Source organism: Rhinatrema bivittatum, chromosome 5 (assembly GCF_901001135.1).
Source record: "Rhinatrema bivittatum chromosome 5, aRhiBiv1.1, whole genome shotgun sequence".
Taxonomy (NCBI): Eukaryota; Metazoa; Chordata; class Amphibia; order Gymnophiona; family Rhinatrematidae; genus Rhinatrema; species Rhinatrema bivittatum.
The window spans coordinates 180,794,928-180,812,911 of record NC_042619.1 but is presented as its reverse complement, the minus strand read 5'-3'; the positions used below and the strand labels follow the sequence as shown (position 1 = coordinate 180,812,911).

At 43.8% G+C, this 17,984-nt stretch overlaps 1 protein-coding gene across 7 annotated transcripts in view; it reads left to right on the top strand.

The window, feature by feature from the left end:
- The window catches only part of RBM26 (RNA binding motif protein 26), a 349,016-nt gene that overhangs the window by 207,658 nt on the left and 123,374 nt on the right, over positions 1-17,984 (top strand). For 4 of the 7 annotated variants that reach the window (XM_029603056.1, XM_029603054.1, XM_029603053.1 and 1 more), the window contains 2 exons: positions 1,262-1,426; positions 12,674-12,802. In XM_029603056.1, the coding sequence (XP_029458916.1) occupies positions 1,262-1,426; positions 12,674-12,802 (294 nt within the window). Of the gene's footprint in view, positions 1-1,261; positions 1,427-12,673; positions 12,803-13,238; positions 13,395-17,984 lie in introns of all 7 variants that reach the window. The other 3 variants (XR_003856971.1, XM_029603051.1, XM_029603050.1) reach the window with 1 other exon arrangement.

Sequence of the window (17,984 nt, the reverse complement as noted above, 5' to 3'; positions counted from 1 at the left end):
GAACCTGCTGCCAAGGAGACTTGTATTTGGGGGGAGAAAAAAACCCTTTTCTAATTTGTATAGTCTACTGTGAATTCTGTTGAGCTTCTGGCTCTTTTCTGTGTAGTTGGTAGAAACATTCTACTGTTATATTTTGTATAATCCCTCTAATCCACATATATCTGACACTTCTATGTATATAGAAAAGTAGGTAAATATATTAGCAAGTTATTTAAGTTTCTTTGTGGTCCTCAAAAGGAATAAATATTTGAGTATTGTTGCTTTAATGAATCACAAGAGAATTTATCCTAATTGTCAGTTAATACCGGTACTTCCAAATGATTTTGGAAGACAGAGTTAATGATAGTAGTGATCACGTAGAATATTGGATTCTTTGAAGATAGTGACATGTTAAAATAAGATCTATGTGGTCTTGAGAACTTTGATACATCATCTTAGGATAATTTGTCACTCATGATTTAAAGGATATCATGTTTAATGGATCTGTGGTTCATCTGCCTTGTGCCTTTCCTAGGACAAGGTAGAATTTCAAATGGAAACAAATAATTGCATTCTATTCTGCCTTATTAATGCATTTCTTTTGATTTTTTTTCCTTGTAATCAAGTATGCTTTTTGCTTTATGCATTGTAAACATATATTAAATCTGTGGTGCATCCATAGCTGTTCTTACTGTCTTCCCTGTTTAAATCCAGTTGGAATTCTTTGAATGATGTATAGCAGACTTAGCAATGGCGCCATCTTGTGCGCCTAGTAAAAAAAATTATCTAAAATTCCACCCTTTTATACCCAGAGATTCTGCATAGGTTTGTTTTAAACAGGAGGAAAGTATATAAAAGAATAAATGATATTTTTTGTTTGGCACAATAAGATGAAATTAGTTTGCATTGCAGGCAAAATGTATTTTTGTTGTTATAACGTTCTGGAAGTAATTGACTAAAATTACTTAATTTTTTTCCCTGTGGTTATCTAGATTTTTTTATGTTTTGGAAGGGATGCAACATAGAAAAGAGAGGCTATCCCTAAATCACCTTATTTTGTCTATAAGATAGTAGTAAAAGTATTTTGCTAGTATCTATTAAGATCCCTGGTCATCCCTATCACATAGAAAGTTAATGTTGACAAGTTTTTTGTGTTAACCATTGCTATGGAAGAGAGAGTTGTCATTCAGTTGTAGCATGCTATGATAGCGAAGTACAACATTTTGCTTAGTTCTGATATATGAAATTTTTAGCAAGCTATTACATGTATATTTTATTTTAGGTTGCCTATAATGGAGATCCAGAAGGGGCCCTTATCCAATTTGCAACACATGAGGAAGCAAAGAAAGCCATTTCAAGCACAGAGGCAGTACTAAATAATCGCTTTATTAAAGTCTACTGGCATCGAGAAGGCACTGCACCACCAATGCAAACTACAACGCAAAAGGTAATGTTTACTAAATATCTGCTAAATATTTAGATTTTCCATCTCTTAAACTAGGCATTTAGACAGGATGCATACTATACATTTAAATAATTCATTTGCAATACTTGAAAAAAGTTAACATATAAAATGCTATACTGTATCAGACCAATAGTCCAAATCCAGCATTCGTTTTCAACAGTGGTCAGTCTGGGTTGCTTGGAAGATGGACCCAACAGATCTTAATGGGAAGATCTATTCCCTGTTTCCTAGGGTGTAGACAGATGGAATCAGGACCAGTGGGTTATGCTCCCCTGCCAGCAGATGGAGACGGAGCAAGCTGACATCACAGTGTATATACTCCTGCAGTGACACCAGCCTGCCAGTATTTTCCATCTCCAGCAGATGGTGGATGTGCATCTCCCTATAGGGATTGCTTCAGATTTTGAAAGGAGAATTAAAAATTGAATAAGGAAAGCCCCGCTCTCCTGTGCTGAAACCAGATGTTCCCTCCCCCATTTGAGAATTCCTAAGGTGATTTCAGTGGTCCCTCAGATATGCACCTTGATCCGGTAGCTGAGTTTCCCGGTGTGGACTTAACTGATTGTACACCTTAAAGGCAGCAGGTGCAGTAGGCTGAGCGCAGCGATGGTGGCACATGCCCTCTCCCCCCGCAGCCAGAGACCGTCTCTGTACTCAGCGGGTAAGGCTAAACTTGGGTACATTTAAAAAAAACAAAACATAAAGACAGAGACAGGACATCCTCCAGTGTTCATGCTCGGCGTGCCGTTCCTACGTTCTTTCCCGCTCCCGTAGAGGTTAGGGGAACTGGGAAGCCTGGCGAGTTGAGAGGCCCCGGTGGGCTAGGCCCTCCAGTTAGGCATTTTGCCTGCGTGGCACGTGGTAGGTCGTGGTGGCGTTTGTGTGTGCTTTGCTGCCCTCTACAGGAGGCTGGTGTGCGCAGTGCGCTCAGTTTTGGGTGCACCTTTTGCGCACACAACTTAAGTGTTGGTGGTGTGCTTAGGCTTTGGCGCATAGCTTGTGTGTGTGCCTTTTTGCAGTGCTTACTTTTGAGGCGTCTAATTTATGTGTGCACAAATTTTGTGCGCTTGAAATTTTTTCAGCGCGAGCCGGCTAGATGCACATTCTCCATTGCCTATGCTCTGATGGTGCCGGTGAGCAACTTTTCTCTCTGTGTTGCCTGTCATATTTGGGCATCTCAGCGTGACAGGTCCTCTACTGTCTCAGCGCTGTTTAGAGGATCAAGGAGAGTTGTCTTCCTCTGATTCTGCTAAGCCTGGATTCTCCCAGCCTGATGATGGTCTGGTTAAGGATCTGTCTGGAGATATGCCGGATCTTGGAACTTCCTTGACTGGTTCCTCTGAGGCAGATATCAGTTCAGTGGGCCCCGCTCCAGTTCCTTCTGGGTTTGGCCTGGATCCAGCTGTCTTTTCTTGGGTGAAGTTTTTTCAGGATTTGTAATCCTTTCTTAAGGCGCAGTCCTCACCTTCAGCTACTCCTGTCAGGGTAGACCCTCAGCCAGTGGTCCCTCCCTCTTCCGGTCCTATGTTTAAGCACCAAGCATGCCTAGGGTCACTGTGGGTAATTCCGACAGGAACCCAGATGGCACTGATGTTGAGGCGGATCCTGATTCCATGGAAAATGGGGAAATTCCTCTGGGACTGCAACCTTATAGGATGAGCTGCCAGCCCTGATTTCTCAGACCTTAAAGATGTTGGGTGTTCCTCATGCGGATTCCATATCTGAATCAAAGAAGAATTTCATTTTGGTTTCCTTGCATAAAGCCTCTTGTTTTTTCCCTGTTTTGGACGCCATTCAGGAATTGATTGATCTTGAATGGGGCTTTCCAGTGGCAACTTTCAAAGGGGGTTGGACGTTGGAAGGCCTGTACCCCCTGGTTCCAGCAGTGAGAGAGCGTTTGCGTTTTCCCAAAGTGGAATCACTGGTCTGTGCGGTCTCTAAGCAGAGGGAGGAACAGCCCTGAAGGATGTGCATGATCGGAGGATTGAGGCTATCCTTAAGCCTTTGAAGCAGTGGTGTTGACTTTACAAATAGCTTCTTGCTGTGCCCTAGTGGCATGATGTTTTCTGCTCCTCTCTCGGGAAGTTGATGATTCTAGAGTGAATTCCAGAGCGTTGATGGAACCTGTTGCTGCCTTTTTAGCTGATGCAGGCTGCGGTTTGGTCCGTGCCTCGGCCGGAGGAGTGTTTTCATTGGTGGCAGCCAGGCGTCAACTATGGTTGCGGAATTGGTCGGTTGACATAGCCTTGAAGGGCTTAGCGACTCTGCTCGCCCGGCCCGGCACGACCACCACTGAACAGCGGTAAGCTCCGCCCACCGTCGGCAGCGTGACCCGAGCCCTTTAAGGGCTAACACCAGACGCCTGGCGTCGCGTGTCGAAGGAGTGCGACAAAGGGGCCTGCCCCTTAGTGTGCGCCCCTTTGTGCCACACCTTTGTGCCCTTCCACCAACTTTCCCTCTCCCCCTCCCCCCCCCTCCCAAGAACCAATACAAACTCACTTGCCCACAAGACCTACTCCCTTGCCCTCCACAATTCTGACCCCCCCGCCTCACCCCCTACTCAGGGTGCCCTTTACCTGACATGGCACCTCCACATACAAACAACCCCAACATGGCAGAGATACACCCCATTCCCAAACTACCTCACACCAACAATCCCAACAGGACCCACAGGCACTGCACATCCCACTCAAGACTACTCACCTCTATCCCCATTAACTCCAACACCCATTGGTCCGCCCTCACTGTCCTCACCCTATTCTTAATCAGCGCCCAATCCATCACCAAGAAAATTCCTATTCTCCACAACCTATTATTAGACAATCGACCAGATGTTCTCTGTATCACTGAATCTTGGCTCAAAAACACTGACGCAGTACTCCTGAACCAACTCCCCAAAGCAATCTACAACATCTATTCCATACCCAGACCGAAAAGAAAAGGCGGCGGTCTGCTCTTCCTAGCACTAAAAAAAAAATGCAAATTTTCAACCCAACTGCTCGATTCCCCCCCACCCTTAGAAACAAGCCTATTCAAATCCAAAACCCTCCAAATCCTCCTCCTTTATGCCACCCCCCCCCCCCAGGACTACTCCACGCAACCTATCTCCACTAATTGAAGCCATATCCACCAACATTAACATGGACATACCCACAATCATCCTAGGAGACTTCAGTCTCCACCTAGACACAACACCCCTCTCTCCGACCTGCGAGCTCCTTCTCAACACCATGTCTGCAATTGGATTTAAATAAATAATCAACGCCCCTACCCAAAACTCTGGTCATACCCTGGACCTAATATCAACAAAAAAATTTCCAACAGCTCTCCCACAGCCACCTCTATACCCTGGTCTGATCACAAATTTATACAAACAAAACTCCAACTACAATGCCCTCACATGAGGTCAGACACCCCCAACAAGTACATTGACTTCATCAAACCTTGCTCCAGCGATGACCTTATTGAAATGCTACCAGACACGTTAAAAAGCCTAAATAAGAACAATGCCAACTCCGCAACAAACTCATGGATCTCCATCAACTCCGAAATAGCCAAGATCAAATGCCCAATCTTAAGAAAAGAAATTAAAACATCCACCAAACACAAGGCCCCCTGGTACACCCCCGAATTAAAAAACATAAAACGAATACTAAGACAAGCCGAAAAAATGGAGAAGAATGCAAACACCAGAACTAAAAGACAAATACAGAACAATACTCCACATCTTCACAGCTGACCTCGACAAAGCGAAGCGTGATTTCTACACAAAGAAAATCCATGACTGTCAATTCAACCCCAGGACCCTATTTGCCTATGTCACAGACCTAACTAATCCAAATCAGAACGCAACTTCAAACGACATCCCAACTGTCGCCTGCAAAGAACTAGCACATTTCTTCAAGGACAAAGTCTCCAATCTTATTGCAAAAATCCCCCCCGTCAGCATGGAACCTCCAAATTCTCCATTCATACCCAGTACTACATGGACACAATTTGAACCCGTTGCATCCACTGAAATTGAAACCATCATCCAAAAGATAAACACTGCCACCCATCTCCATCAAATTCCTGAAGCTTGTCCCCAATCTCATCGCCATACCCATCGCTGACATAATCAACCTATCTCTCGATCATGGCATTTTCCCCGACAAACTCGAATGTGCAATAGTCAAACCCATCTTTAAAAAACACCACCTTGACAAATCTGATCCAGCAAACTACAGACCCATTTCCAACCTCCCTTTCATAGCCAAGATTTTAGAAAAAATTGTTAACAACCAACTCTCTGACTACCTAGAAAATCACAACATCCTACTACAAGCACAACACGGCTTCAGAAAACTATTCAGCACGGAAACACTTCTTCTCACCCTCTCCAACACAATCCTACGAGGATCCGACTGTGGCCAGTCTTACCTACTGATACTCCTAGACATCTCCTCCACATTTGACACTATTAAACAGACTGAAAGAAATCGGGCTATGAGATACCATACTCAAATGGTTCAAATCATATCTCACAGACAGAACATTCAAAACAAGAATAAATACAACAGAATCCTCCCAAACACCCCTCCCACACGGCATCCCGCAAGGCTCATCCCTTTCATCCACCCTCTTCAACATATATCTCCTTCCCCTCTGCAAGTTCCTGTCAGAATTAGACCTCTCATACTATGTCTATGCGGATGACCTACAAATCCTTCTCTCCCTAAATAAAACCCTTGAAACCACACTAAAAATCTGGGTCAAACTATGAATTAAAATAACTCGGCTACTCTCACAATTCTCTCTCTCTCTCAACCAAAACAAGACTGAAATCTTATACCTAACAAACAACCACACCACACCTCTGTCCCTAGACTTCGCTCCAACCCACATGGAGACCCAGCTCATCCCCTCAGTAAAAAACCTTGGCGTAGTACTTGACAACGAACTAAGCCTCAAACAACACATAAACACTGTGATAAAAGACGGATTCTTCAAACTACAGATCCTAAAACGACTCAAACCGCTCCTCCTTTCCCAAGATTATTGAACCATCCTCCAATCTCTACTCTTCTCTAAGCTCGACTACTGCAACACTCTCCTCCTCGGCCTCCCAGCTTCCACACTCAGACCAATGCAGCTGCACCAAAACACTGCTGCAAGATCCCTCACAAACAGCAAAAGAACCAACCACATCTCACCCATCCTCAAGGACCTACACTGGCTACACATCAACTACAGAATTCAATACAAAACCCTAACACTTATCTACAAAAAACTGAACAATGACAAGATGGACTGGCTAAACTCATCCCTCCACCTCTGCACCCCACAAAGGAGACTCCGTTCCACCAAATCCGGGCTCCTCTCTGTCCCTCCCCCCCCCGTCCCCCCCGAAAGCAGTACACTTATCCTCAGTCAGGAAACACGCCCTATCAGTAGCTGGACCCACCCTATGGAACACTCTACCACCACAACTCAGAACCGAACCCTCGTCTCAAATCTTCAAAAAACATCTGAAAACATGGCTCTTCCAGAAAGCCTTTCCTCCAGAGACCTAACCCCCAACCACAACCACCGGATCTCCATCAACCCACCACTCGAATCTAAATGAATATTCCCAGACAGAAACAATATCATTAAGCTCGAAGCTCTGCTATTAAAGGGCTCCCCTACGGCCATTATATCCAGACTGTCTCTCACTCTCGATGTTATTACAAATGTAATATAAGTAATTTACAAATGTCTCAGCATTTTCTTCATTTTCTCTCAATTTATATTCGCACCTTTCTGTTAATCTCTTTAATTCTAAGTTTAAGCTAAATTAAGTTATAATGTTTAAGTTTAATTTCAATCAAGTTATCTTGTCTAAGTCCTCCAGACACTAAGTTACTATGGTACTTTGTAAAAATAATAGCTCCATGTTAAGTTTCTAAGTGATTCTGTAAAAATAACCAGCCCATGTCTTATTTGCCCTATCAGTTTCATGTAAACCGATGTGATATCTTGATCAAATGTCAGTATTGAAAAACAAACAAATAAATAATCTTACCAAAATGCCATTTAAAGGCTCGCTCTTGTTTGGGAGCGAGTTGAAGAAATTGGCCAATAAGTGGGGCGAATCTACAGTTCTTTGGTTGCTGGAGGATAAGAAGCAGTTGCAGCACCCTTCTGATATGAGAGGTTGTCGCCAGGGTTCAAAGCGCTTTCGTCGCTACAGAGGGTTGGCCTTTCAGAGGACTCGGCCTTTCAGAAGACTCGGCCTTTTGGTAGGTCTCGGTCCTTTTGTCCCTGACAGCCCAAGAGAGGAGTGGGCTCAGGCGGTGGATCCTCCCAAGCTTTCCCAATGAAGGTTTGTTGACCCACCTTCAGGAACAAGAAATAGGGGGACAGATCTCTTATCAGAGATGGGTTGATATCACGTCGGATCAGTGAGTCCTGGAGGTAAAACGAGGATAGGTCCTGGAATTTTTTTTTTTTTTTTTTTTTTTTAAATTTTAAATTTTGCATTTTCAGATACAGTATAATATCAATATAGAATCATAGAAATGATGGCAGAAGAAGACCAAACGGCCCATCCAGTCTGCCCAGCAAGGCTCGCACCTTTTCTTTTCTCATACTTATCTGTTTCTCTTGGTTCTTATTAACCTTTTGGTTCTATTTCCCTTCCACCCCCACCATTAATGTAGAGAGCAGTGTTGGAACTGCATCTAAGTGAAATATCTAGCTTAATTAGTTAGGGGTAGTAACCGCCGCAATAAGCAAGCTACACCCATGCTTATTTGTTACCTAGATTATGTTATTCAGTGCTTGTTGGTTGTTGTCTGTATATAGATCCACGTTTCTTCATTCCCCCTACCGTTGAAGCAGAGAGCTATGCTGGATATGCATGAAGTATCGGTCTTTCTCCCCAGCCGTTGAAGCAGAGAGCCATGCTGGATATGCGTGAAGTATCGGTCTTTCTCCCTTGCCGTTGAAGCAGAGAGCCATGCTGGATATGCGTGAAGTATCGGTCTCCCTGCCGTTGAAGCAGAGAGCTATGCTGGATATGCATTGAAAGTGAAGTATCAGGCTTATTTGGTCTGGGGTAGTAACCGCCGTAACAAGCAAGCTACTCCCCGCTTTTTTGTGAATGCAAATCCTTTTTTCCACATTTCCTCTTGCCGTTGAAGCTTAGAGCAATGTTGGAGTCGCATTAACTGTGTGTGTGATTATTGAATAAGGGTATTATCTCCAGGTAGTAGCTGTCATTCCCGTGAGCCACCCACTCTTCATTCACGTCCTCTAGACTTTATGGATCCACAGTGTTTATCCCACGCCCCTTTGAAGTCCTTCACAGTTCTGGTCTTCACCACTTCCTCTGGAAGGGCATTCCAGGTATCCACCACCCTCTCCGAGAAGAAATATGTCCTGACATTGGTTCTGAATCTTCTTCCCTGGAGCTTCAAATCGTGACCCCTGGTTCTGTTGATTTTTTTTTCAGGCGGAAAAGGTTTGTCGTTGTCTTTGGATCATTAAAACCTTTCAAGTATCTGAAAGTCTGTATCGTATCACCTCTGCTCCTCCTTTCCTCCAGGGTGTATATATTTAGATTCTTCAATGTCTCCTCAAAAGTCATTCAATGAAGACCCTCCATCTTTTTGGTCGCCCTTCTCTGGACCGCCTCCATCTTGTCTCTGTCTCTTTGGAGATACAGTCTCCAGAACTGTACACAGTACTCCAGGTGAGGCCTCACCAAGGACCAGTACAAGGGGATAATCACTTCCCTTTTCTTACTCGATATTCCTCTCTCTATGCAGCCCAGCATTCTTCTGGCTTTAGCTATCGTCTTGTCACATTGTTTCGCCGACTTCAGATCATTAGACACCCACCGCCGCCAGAGGAATTCCGGGGCGGTGGAGCTCGATGCCCTCAAATGTCCGTGGCTGACCGGAGTCCTCTTGTACGTCTTTCCTCCGAGGCTGCTGATAGCAAAGGTACTCAGGCGTGTAGAGGGCCACACGGGGTCAGTGATTCTGGTGGCTCTGGAATGGCCTCTCCATCCGTGGTTCGCGGATCTGGTGCGGCTGGCAGTGGACGGACAGCTAGGCCTGACCCATTTACTGGATCTCCTGGGTCAGAGTCCTATATATCCGGTCGGGAGGATCGCTTTTGTCTCGCGGTCTGGCTTTCGAGAGGAGGCAATTGCGCATGAGGGGGTATTCGGAACCATTAATTACCACGCTGCTCCAAGCTAGATGCCCTGCTACCTCTTTAGCCTATTCCAGAGTATGTAAGGTGTTTGAGACCTGGTGTGGACAACAGGGATTGGACCCTCTTCAGGTGTCGGTGTCCCATATTTTGTCTTTTTTGCAGGTAGGTTTATCCAAAGGATTAGCCCATAGTTCCCTTCGGGTCCAGGTTTCCACTTTGGGTTGTCTCAGAGGGAGAGTCCAGGGGAAGGCCTTGGCATCCCATCCAGATGTGGTGCGTTTTCTACGAGGAATCAAACATCTCCGTCCACCTCTGCATCGCATTTGTCCGGAATGGAATCTTAATCTCGTGCTACGGGTCCTTTGCGAGGAGCCGTTCGAGCCTCTGAATCAGGTATCTTTGAAGATCCTGACTCTGAAGACAGTCTTTTTGGTAGCTATCTATTCGGCTAGAAGGATTTCGGAATTGCAGGTGCTTTCGTGACGTGATCTGTTTCTCCGGATATCATCCGATACGGTGTGCTTGCGTACGGTACCTTCGTTTCTTCATAAGGTGGTGTCAGTTTTTCATGTAAACCAATCAGTGGAGTTGCCTGGGTTTCCGGATTGGGCTTGGGAACCCTCGATGGGATGAGAACTTCACCTTTTGGATGTGAGACGGATGGTATAACGTTACGTGAACGTTACTAACACTTTTCATCGTTCTGATCATTTTTTCGTCCTGTTCGGGGGAGCAAAAAAGGGCGAAAAGGCGTCTAAGGCTTCTTTGTCTCATTGGTTGAAAGAGACGATTTCTGCAGTTTATGTATCAAAAGGAAGAGCGGTTCCAGTGGGCGCCTTCCTGGGCTGAGTGTCAGCTGGTGTCTCCCCAAGAGGTCTGTAGAGCCGCGGTGTGGTCTTCATTGCAAACTTTTACCAAGTATTACCGTTTGGATGTGCGGGCCCCGGAGGCGGCCCCCTTTTGGAGAGAGTGTTCTTCGAGCGGGTCTTTCGGGTTCCCGCGCAGTGTAAGAGGGCTTTGGTACATCCCGCTTGTCTGGACTGATCTGGGAATGTTCAGGAAAGGAAAATTGGTTCTTACCTGCTAATTTTCGTTCTTGTAATACCACAGATCAGTCCAGAGGCCCGCCCTGAGGATCTCTGCCGAAAGACTGCTTGGTCTACTGCTGTATTTATTTGCAAAGCAGATTTGCCATTTTTTGGCTTCAATTTCTAGGTTTAGCGTTTTCTGTATGGTAATCTAGTTGGTCAGGGGTATCCATGTTGGGAGCCTCGTTCGCTCTTTATTTTTCTTATCTTGGCTTGGGTATCGATTAATACTGAGGGACTTCAAGTGGCACTCTCGTATATGTGGCAGTGCCCAAAGTTTTGTTCTCTACCTCCATCTGCTGGTAGGGATGAATAAAACCCGCTTGTCTGGACTGATCTGATGTATTACAGGAATGAAAATTAGCAGGTAAGAACCAATTTTCCTTTCCAAAGTATATTTTCATACATTTCCTACACTGATTTTGAGAAAGATTCTTACTATCACTATTCGGTATGACTGATGGCTATATGTTCTGGTAACCTCTGCGATTGTATTCTCTGAAAATCTGAATAAAAATATTGAACAAAAAAAAAACTAATTTTCTTTAATTTTCTAATCATTGAGCAACAGGATTTTGCTTGAACCTCCCTTTCACATAAAACTTTCAATGGTCTATTGTATAGGATCTAAGGTCCACACTGCAGAACCTTTTAAATTGTAACTCATACCCTATTTTCAGAATTTGGTATCGGTGGTTCAGATTTGTAGCTCAGTTTTATAAAAGAATGCTCAGAAGACCATGAGATGGGTCAAATCAATGTGATGATATTTTGTCTGCTGCCTTGATTTAGTATAAAAGGTGGAATATCAAATACAGTAAGTAAGTAACCAACTAAAGGTTCATCGAGCTCTACTTATTATCTTTTGACAATGGCCAATCTGGGTAACTAGGAAGTAAACAGCAGGTCAAAGTGTAGATTCATTTCTTGTTGCTAACTCCCAGGGATTAGCGGTGGCTTTCACAAATATATCTGGCTAATAATTATGGACTTTTTCTCTAGGAACTTGGCCAAACCCCATTTAAGCCTAGCTGTGGTAGATTCCTTGCCATGTTGTCTCGCAACAAATTGTGTTGAGTGAAAAGAAAATGTCTCCAATTTGCTTATCTGTTCTCTGTGGATAAACAGGATGAATTCAGCCACACAAATGGGTGATGTCATCGCATGTTGCCGATATAGAATACACCATCTCCAGAGCTCAGAAAAACCTAAAGTCTTTCTGAGCATGCACAGCCACAGTGCTAGCCTCCTCCGACCTTTTTCTTCCGTTGAAGTGAAAAAAAAAATATATTTTTGCCCTCTCAGCTCCAGCCATATTTTTTGTGTTTTTGCTGTTTCTTATTGGCATTTTTATTTCTTCAGTATTCTCGTTTGAGCTGCCCCCCCCAAAATTTTTTCTTTTGGTCTTTTACCTGAAACAGCAGTGTCAAAGAAAAATTCTAGATTGGGTACAAACCGCTTCCCACCCCTTTCATACTCTGTTTTACATGTAGGCACAGGATGTCCAGCTTGATCTGCATGATCTCTGTCTTCGCTGCCTAGGCTCCATACATGTCAGCACTAAGGGGCCGATTGAATACAGTGCGCTCAGCCAAGCACACTGTTTAACCCATGGTTGGATGCACGTTTTGGATGCATGTCCACAACCCCTTAAGCTCGGATTAGCACATCTGAACCCCACCGCGTAACTAATAGCGCTCATCACATTCAAATGCATGTTGATGAGGCTGTTAGCTATTCTCCCCAGATCCAAAAACAATTTAATAAATATTCACAGTGCATTCAAAAAGAACAAATTAGTGATGAACAATTTGAGCATTAAGCATATAAAATTTGTCTCTAAAGATGGAGGGAGAAATGTAATTCATTACTAAATACAGAAATTATTTTCTGAAATCAGTATGTTTTCCTTTAAATGTGTTTTGGATAAAAATTCAGTATTTTGTACTTTTTAAAGGTTGTACAATCTATTCAGCAACCCACCTTAGCCTTGGTGAAACAGTCTGTGAAGGAGCGTTTAGGGCCAGTACCTTCAAATAATGTTGAACCTGCGGAGGCTCAAAATGCTGGTGCAGAAGTTGCTCAGGTATTTATATACATTTATAACAGTGGACTTCTGTGTGTGTAATGTTTCATTGTCATGAGAAATACATTAGATAGTGGAAGCTTGAAACAAATGTCATAACAGATTCGTTGACATCATAAAATAGAACTATCCTTTTAAATGAAGTAGACCTAACCTTCAGAGTCCTAAAATACTGTTGCTTTACTATAAAACTATTAGGGGGGATGAGGTTAAAACTTAGCTGGCAGAGTTAAGATATGAAGTGATATAAAAAAAAGTAAAACTCTGTCCAGCAAATCTTTGAGTAGTTCTATGGTACTGAATTGTGCTAATTTATCAAACCTTTCAACTGTTAGAGATTTGATCCTCTGACATCTCTCGAGCCAATGGTTTAATTACTTTCTCTCCTCACCTCCTCGATCGCGGTGGTGTTTGGCCTGCGCAATCGGCGCCTCAGTCCCGTCGGGGTAAGGCCACTTACCAACACGCCTTCCCACAACGGGGCTGCCGCCGATCGCCGGACCTTCTCAGCCGTCTCAGCCGCGCCTCCACCCGAAAGCCGGCCTACAAGCGAGAACCAATAGACGAAACGTTCCTAACCAGCCAATCACAGGCAAGCAGGGGGAACTTTAAATTTACTAACCCGCCCGGCGCCATTTCTTTCTCTCCTCACCTCCTCGATCGCGGCGGTGTTTGGCCTGCGCAATCGGCGCCTCAGTCCCGTCGGGATAAGGCCACTTACCAACACGCCTTCCCACAACGGGGCTGCCGCCGATCGCCGGACCTTCTCAGCCGTCTCAGCCGCGCCTCCACCCGAAAGCCGGCCTACAAACGAGAACCAATAGACGAAACGTTCCTAACCAGCCAATCACAGGCAAGCAGGGGGAACTTTAAATTTACTAACCCGCCCGGCGCCGCGCGCCGAAGGAGTGCAACAAAGGGGCTGGCCCCTTTGTGCGCCCCTTAGTGCAGCCCCTGAGGGCAGCCTTGAATTTACTCAACTGGAACCCCTTGCCCTCTCTACTTAGCCTTGGGTCTATCATTATTCTTTTTCCAAGTTTGATAGATTGCTTTTCCCACAGAAAATGCACATCTATACCATCCCCATCATCAGTAAACACCCCAAATACAAAGTAAACCCCCCAAAAATCCATCCCTTACAGCAGAAGAGACTTATCCCTATTACTATCTCACCAGTCACACAACTACTAGGCCTTTCATTATTTTCACTGACCCTCTTCAATGCCCAGTCCCTCTCAAAAAAATCCCATATCCTTAATGACCACCTCACAGAGACCAAACCAGATATCTGTGCCATTACAGAGACCTGGTTAAAACCCTCAGACTCAGTTCTTCTAAATCAACTTCCTACCCAAAACTATGATATATTCTCGATCCCCAGACCGAAGAAAAGAGGAGGCGGCCTGCTTTTAGCCGCAAAGAAAGACCTAAAAATAACTCTGCAAAAATCCCTTTCAAGTTCAAACCTGGAAGGGGCTTGCTTTAAATCCAAACAACTACAAATATGCCTCATATACGCACCCCCAGGAAAATTAGAGGCCGACCCATCCCCAACTATAGAATTCATATCTAAACACATCAATTATGACTCCACTGCTTTAATTATGGGAGACTTTAATCTACATGTTGACTCGAACAAACGCTCCTCCAACTGTGAAATCTTCCTTTCTGCTCTTAAACAAATGGGTTTCAAACAAATCATAGATAACCCTACCCATAAAGCTGGACACATTTTGGATCTAATCTTCGTGAACGTAGGCATTGCTCCATCATCCCCTCCAATTTGCACGCCCGTACCCTGGTCAGACCACTTTATCATCACAACGGTCCTTAAGACAGCAGAACTTCCACCACCCTCTCCCCACAAATCCAAAATCAACTTCAGGAAACCATGCTCAACAGAAACCATCTCCAACTCTCTTGATAAAGAACTACTACAGCTCAACCTCTCCAATGCGAATTCAGCCATCACATCTTGGCATGCTATCACCAACAAAGTCGCTGACCAAACATGCCCTCTAACCACCAAGGTGATTCACAAATCTCAAGAAAACAGAAAACCCTGGTTTACACCCGAACTAAAGGCTATCAAGCTAGAACTTAGAAACAAAGAACATATCTGGCGCAGAAATCCCACTACCAAGAATCAAGCAATCTACAAATCTACATTCAACAAGTACAGGAACACATCTTCAAAACAAAGAAAGACTTTTATGCCAAAAAAATACACCACTTCATATTTGATTCCAAAGCTCTCTTTTCATACGTCTCCGCCCTCACTAAACCACCTCCTCTATCTTTTCCTGACGACCAGGCTCTTTCCAAAGCCAACAAACTCGCATCTTTCTTCGATGAAAAAATCATCAAACTTACCAAAAAATTTCAAATGCCCAACTCAACCATCACCCTATCTCAGATTAAAACATCTCAACAGAACACCAGATTAGAATCCTACGAGACCTCCTCATCACTAAATTCCTTCGAGAATACCTCTTCACTTGAAGTTATGAATATTCTTAAGAAACTCAAACCCTCTTCGCACCCACTTGATACCATCCCTTCAAACATTCTCATATCAATACCAAACTCCATAGCGAAACCCATCGCAGAAATCATAAACTGCTCACTAAATCAAGGTCACGTTCCCGACTCCCTCAAACAAGCTATATTGAAACCTCTCCTAAAAAAACCGAATCTGTCTACAGAGGAACCAGCGAATTTCCGTCCCATCGCTAACCTTCCCTTTATCTCAAAGATCTTGGAAAAAATAGTAAATAAACAGCTTACTGATTACCTTGAAGAACACAAAATTCTGGCTCCAGTGCAATACGGATTTCGAAAAACACGAAACACAGAATCTCTGCTGATTTCCCTCATGGACTCTGTTCTCCTAAGCTCAGAAAAAAGACAACCTCATCTCCTCATTCTCCTAGACCTTTCTGCAGCCTTCGATACGGTCAACCATTCTATCTTACTTGACCGATTAACTGCAATTGGTATTTCAGGCTTCGCCCTAGACTGGTTCCGTTCATTTCTCAACAATAGATCTTTCAAGGTAAAAATCAACAACAAAGAATCACAGGCAATCAGCTCAAACATGGGAGTTCCACAAGGTTCATCTCTTTCCCCAACCCTTTTCAACATTTATCTTCTACCTCTCTGCTTCCTCCTTTCCAAACTGAAACTCAAACACATGGTTTACGCGGATGACATACAAATCCTCATCCCTATTAGGAAATCCCTTCAACTGTCTCTAATCTTCTGGGAACAATGCTTTCAAGAAATTAGTGCACTCCTCACCAAACTCAATTTAGTCATCAACAAGGACAAAACAGAATACCTCATCATCTCCCAGGAAGAAAACTTCATCCACAGAGAGATCCCATCTATTATAATTGATCAACCACAAAAAGACATCACCGATCACAATCCACTTACACCCATTCTAAACAGCCTCAAAAATACATCCTATGTAAGAGACTTAGGCGTTCTTCTTGACAATCAACTGAGCCTAAAAAGATTTGTAAACAATACAACCAAAGAATGCTATTTCAAATTACAAGTTCTGAAAAGGTTAAAACCCTTACTACACGCCCACGACTTCCGCCTCGTCCTACAATCAATTATTCTCACCAAAATGGACTACTGCAACGCGTTGCTACTTGGTCTACCAGCCTCTACAATCAAGCCCCTCCAGATGGTTCTAAATTCAGCAGCTAGGGTCTTGACCAATTCTAATAAAAGAGACCAAATCACGCCCATTCTCTACAATCTCCACTGGCTTCCAATTAAATTTAGAGTCTTCTACAAAGTCATGACCCTCATTCACAAATCCATAAACAATATAGCTCCTATCGATCTTACCCATCAACTACGCACCATCAAATCAACAAGACCAATCAGAAAAGCCTACCAAGACACCCTGGTTATCCCTCAAGCCAAAACTCCGCTAAGGAATAGAGCTTTTTCCACCGCAAGTCCTTCTCTTTGGAATTCACTTCTACCAGAACTAAGACAAGACTCTTCCCACCAGTCATTCAAGAAAAAACTGAAAACTTGGCTATTCAGTCAAGCATTTCCCTTACCACTAACAAGCAGCTTTCAACCTGTTATTTTTGTATCTGCCTCGCTCTAAAATGCATAACTCCAGCTCCACCCTCCTCCCCTCCTCTTCATTTTCATTCCCACAATGGGTCATTCGATGCACTCAAGCGGAAGTTAGTTTTCCAATGACTTCTTTTTCCAGCAAGACATCTATACATTTAGGAATAGGAATAATTCCTAATACCATGTTTGAATTAGACATTGTCTTTTTGGCTATTTATTTATTTTTTTCTTCTTGATAAAGGCTATTTAAAAGCTCTATTTAAAACACTAAGATATTTAGACATTTAAAACACAGTGTTTTTGTCTAATATATTTCTCTATTTACCTGTTTGTTTAAAAAGTTCTATTTATCTGTTTGTTCAAAAAGTTCTTCGTTATATGTAATTGCCCTCAAGCAAGCTTTTCAACAGTTCTCTGTAAACCGATTTGATTTGCATATTATGTAAGAAGACCGGTATATAAAAAACATAAATAAATAAATAAATAAATACTGTATTAAATGAAAAATAGGCTGGAGGCACACTATCCACTTGAAAGAAATATATGGTGACCTAGCTTTTGCTTGCATTTGGATATAAGGGGGATAGTCTTCATTTTTTATAGACTGAAGTTATTGATTCCTTAGTTTGGCTTGCTTCAGTGACTCTCATAACCTGGATCTCATCTGGTGATTTAAGTATTGTTGCGCTTGGGGGTGGACCCTTGTCCTGGGACAGTGATGGAACGCCTTCTGAAAGGGAACAGGAGGTAACTGCCCTCGGGGGGGGGGGGGGGGGGGGGCGGAGCACTGGAGGAGACAGAGGCTGTGTAGAGCTTCACCACTGGAAGCCCGAGGTCCCGTCCCCCCCCGTCCCCCCCGGGAGGAGCCTGTAGGGACCCGGGCCGTTTGGACTTAGGTGGGCCTCGCAGGGTCTCCTGAGAGAATGAAAGTCCAGCGTGCCCACGGAGACAGGAACAGAGCCAGAATCTGGAGATGAGGTCAGACAGGCAAAGGTCAAGATCCAGAGGTCAGTCCGAGGAATGGTCAGCAAAGCAGGGGTCAGGATCCAGGGGTCAGTCCAAGGAATGGTCAGCA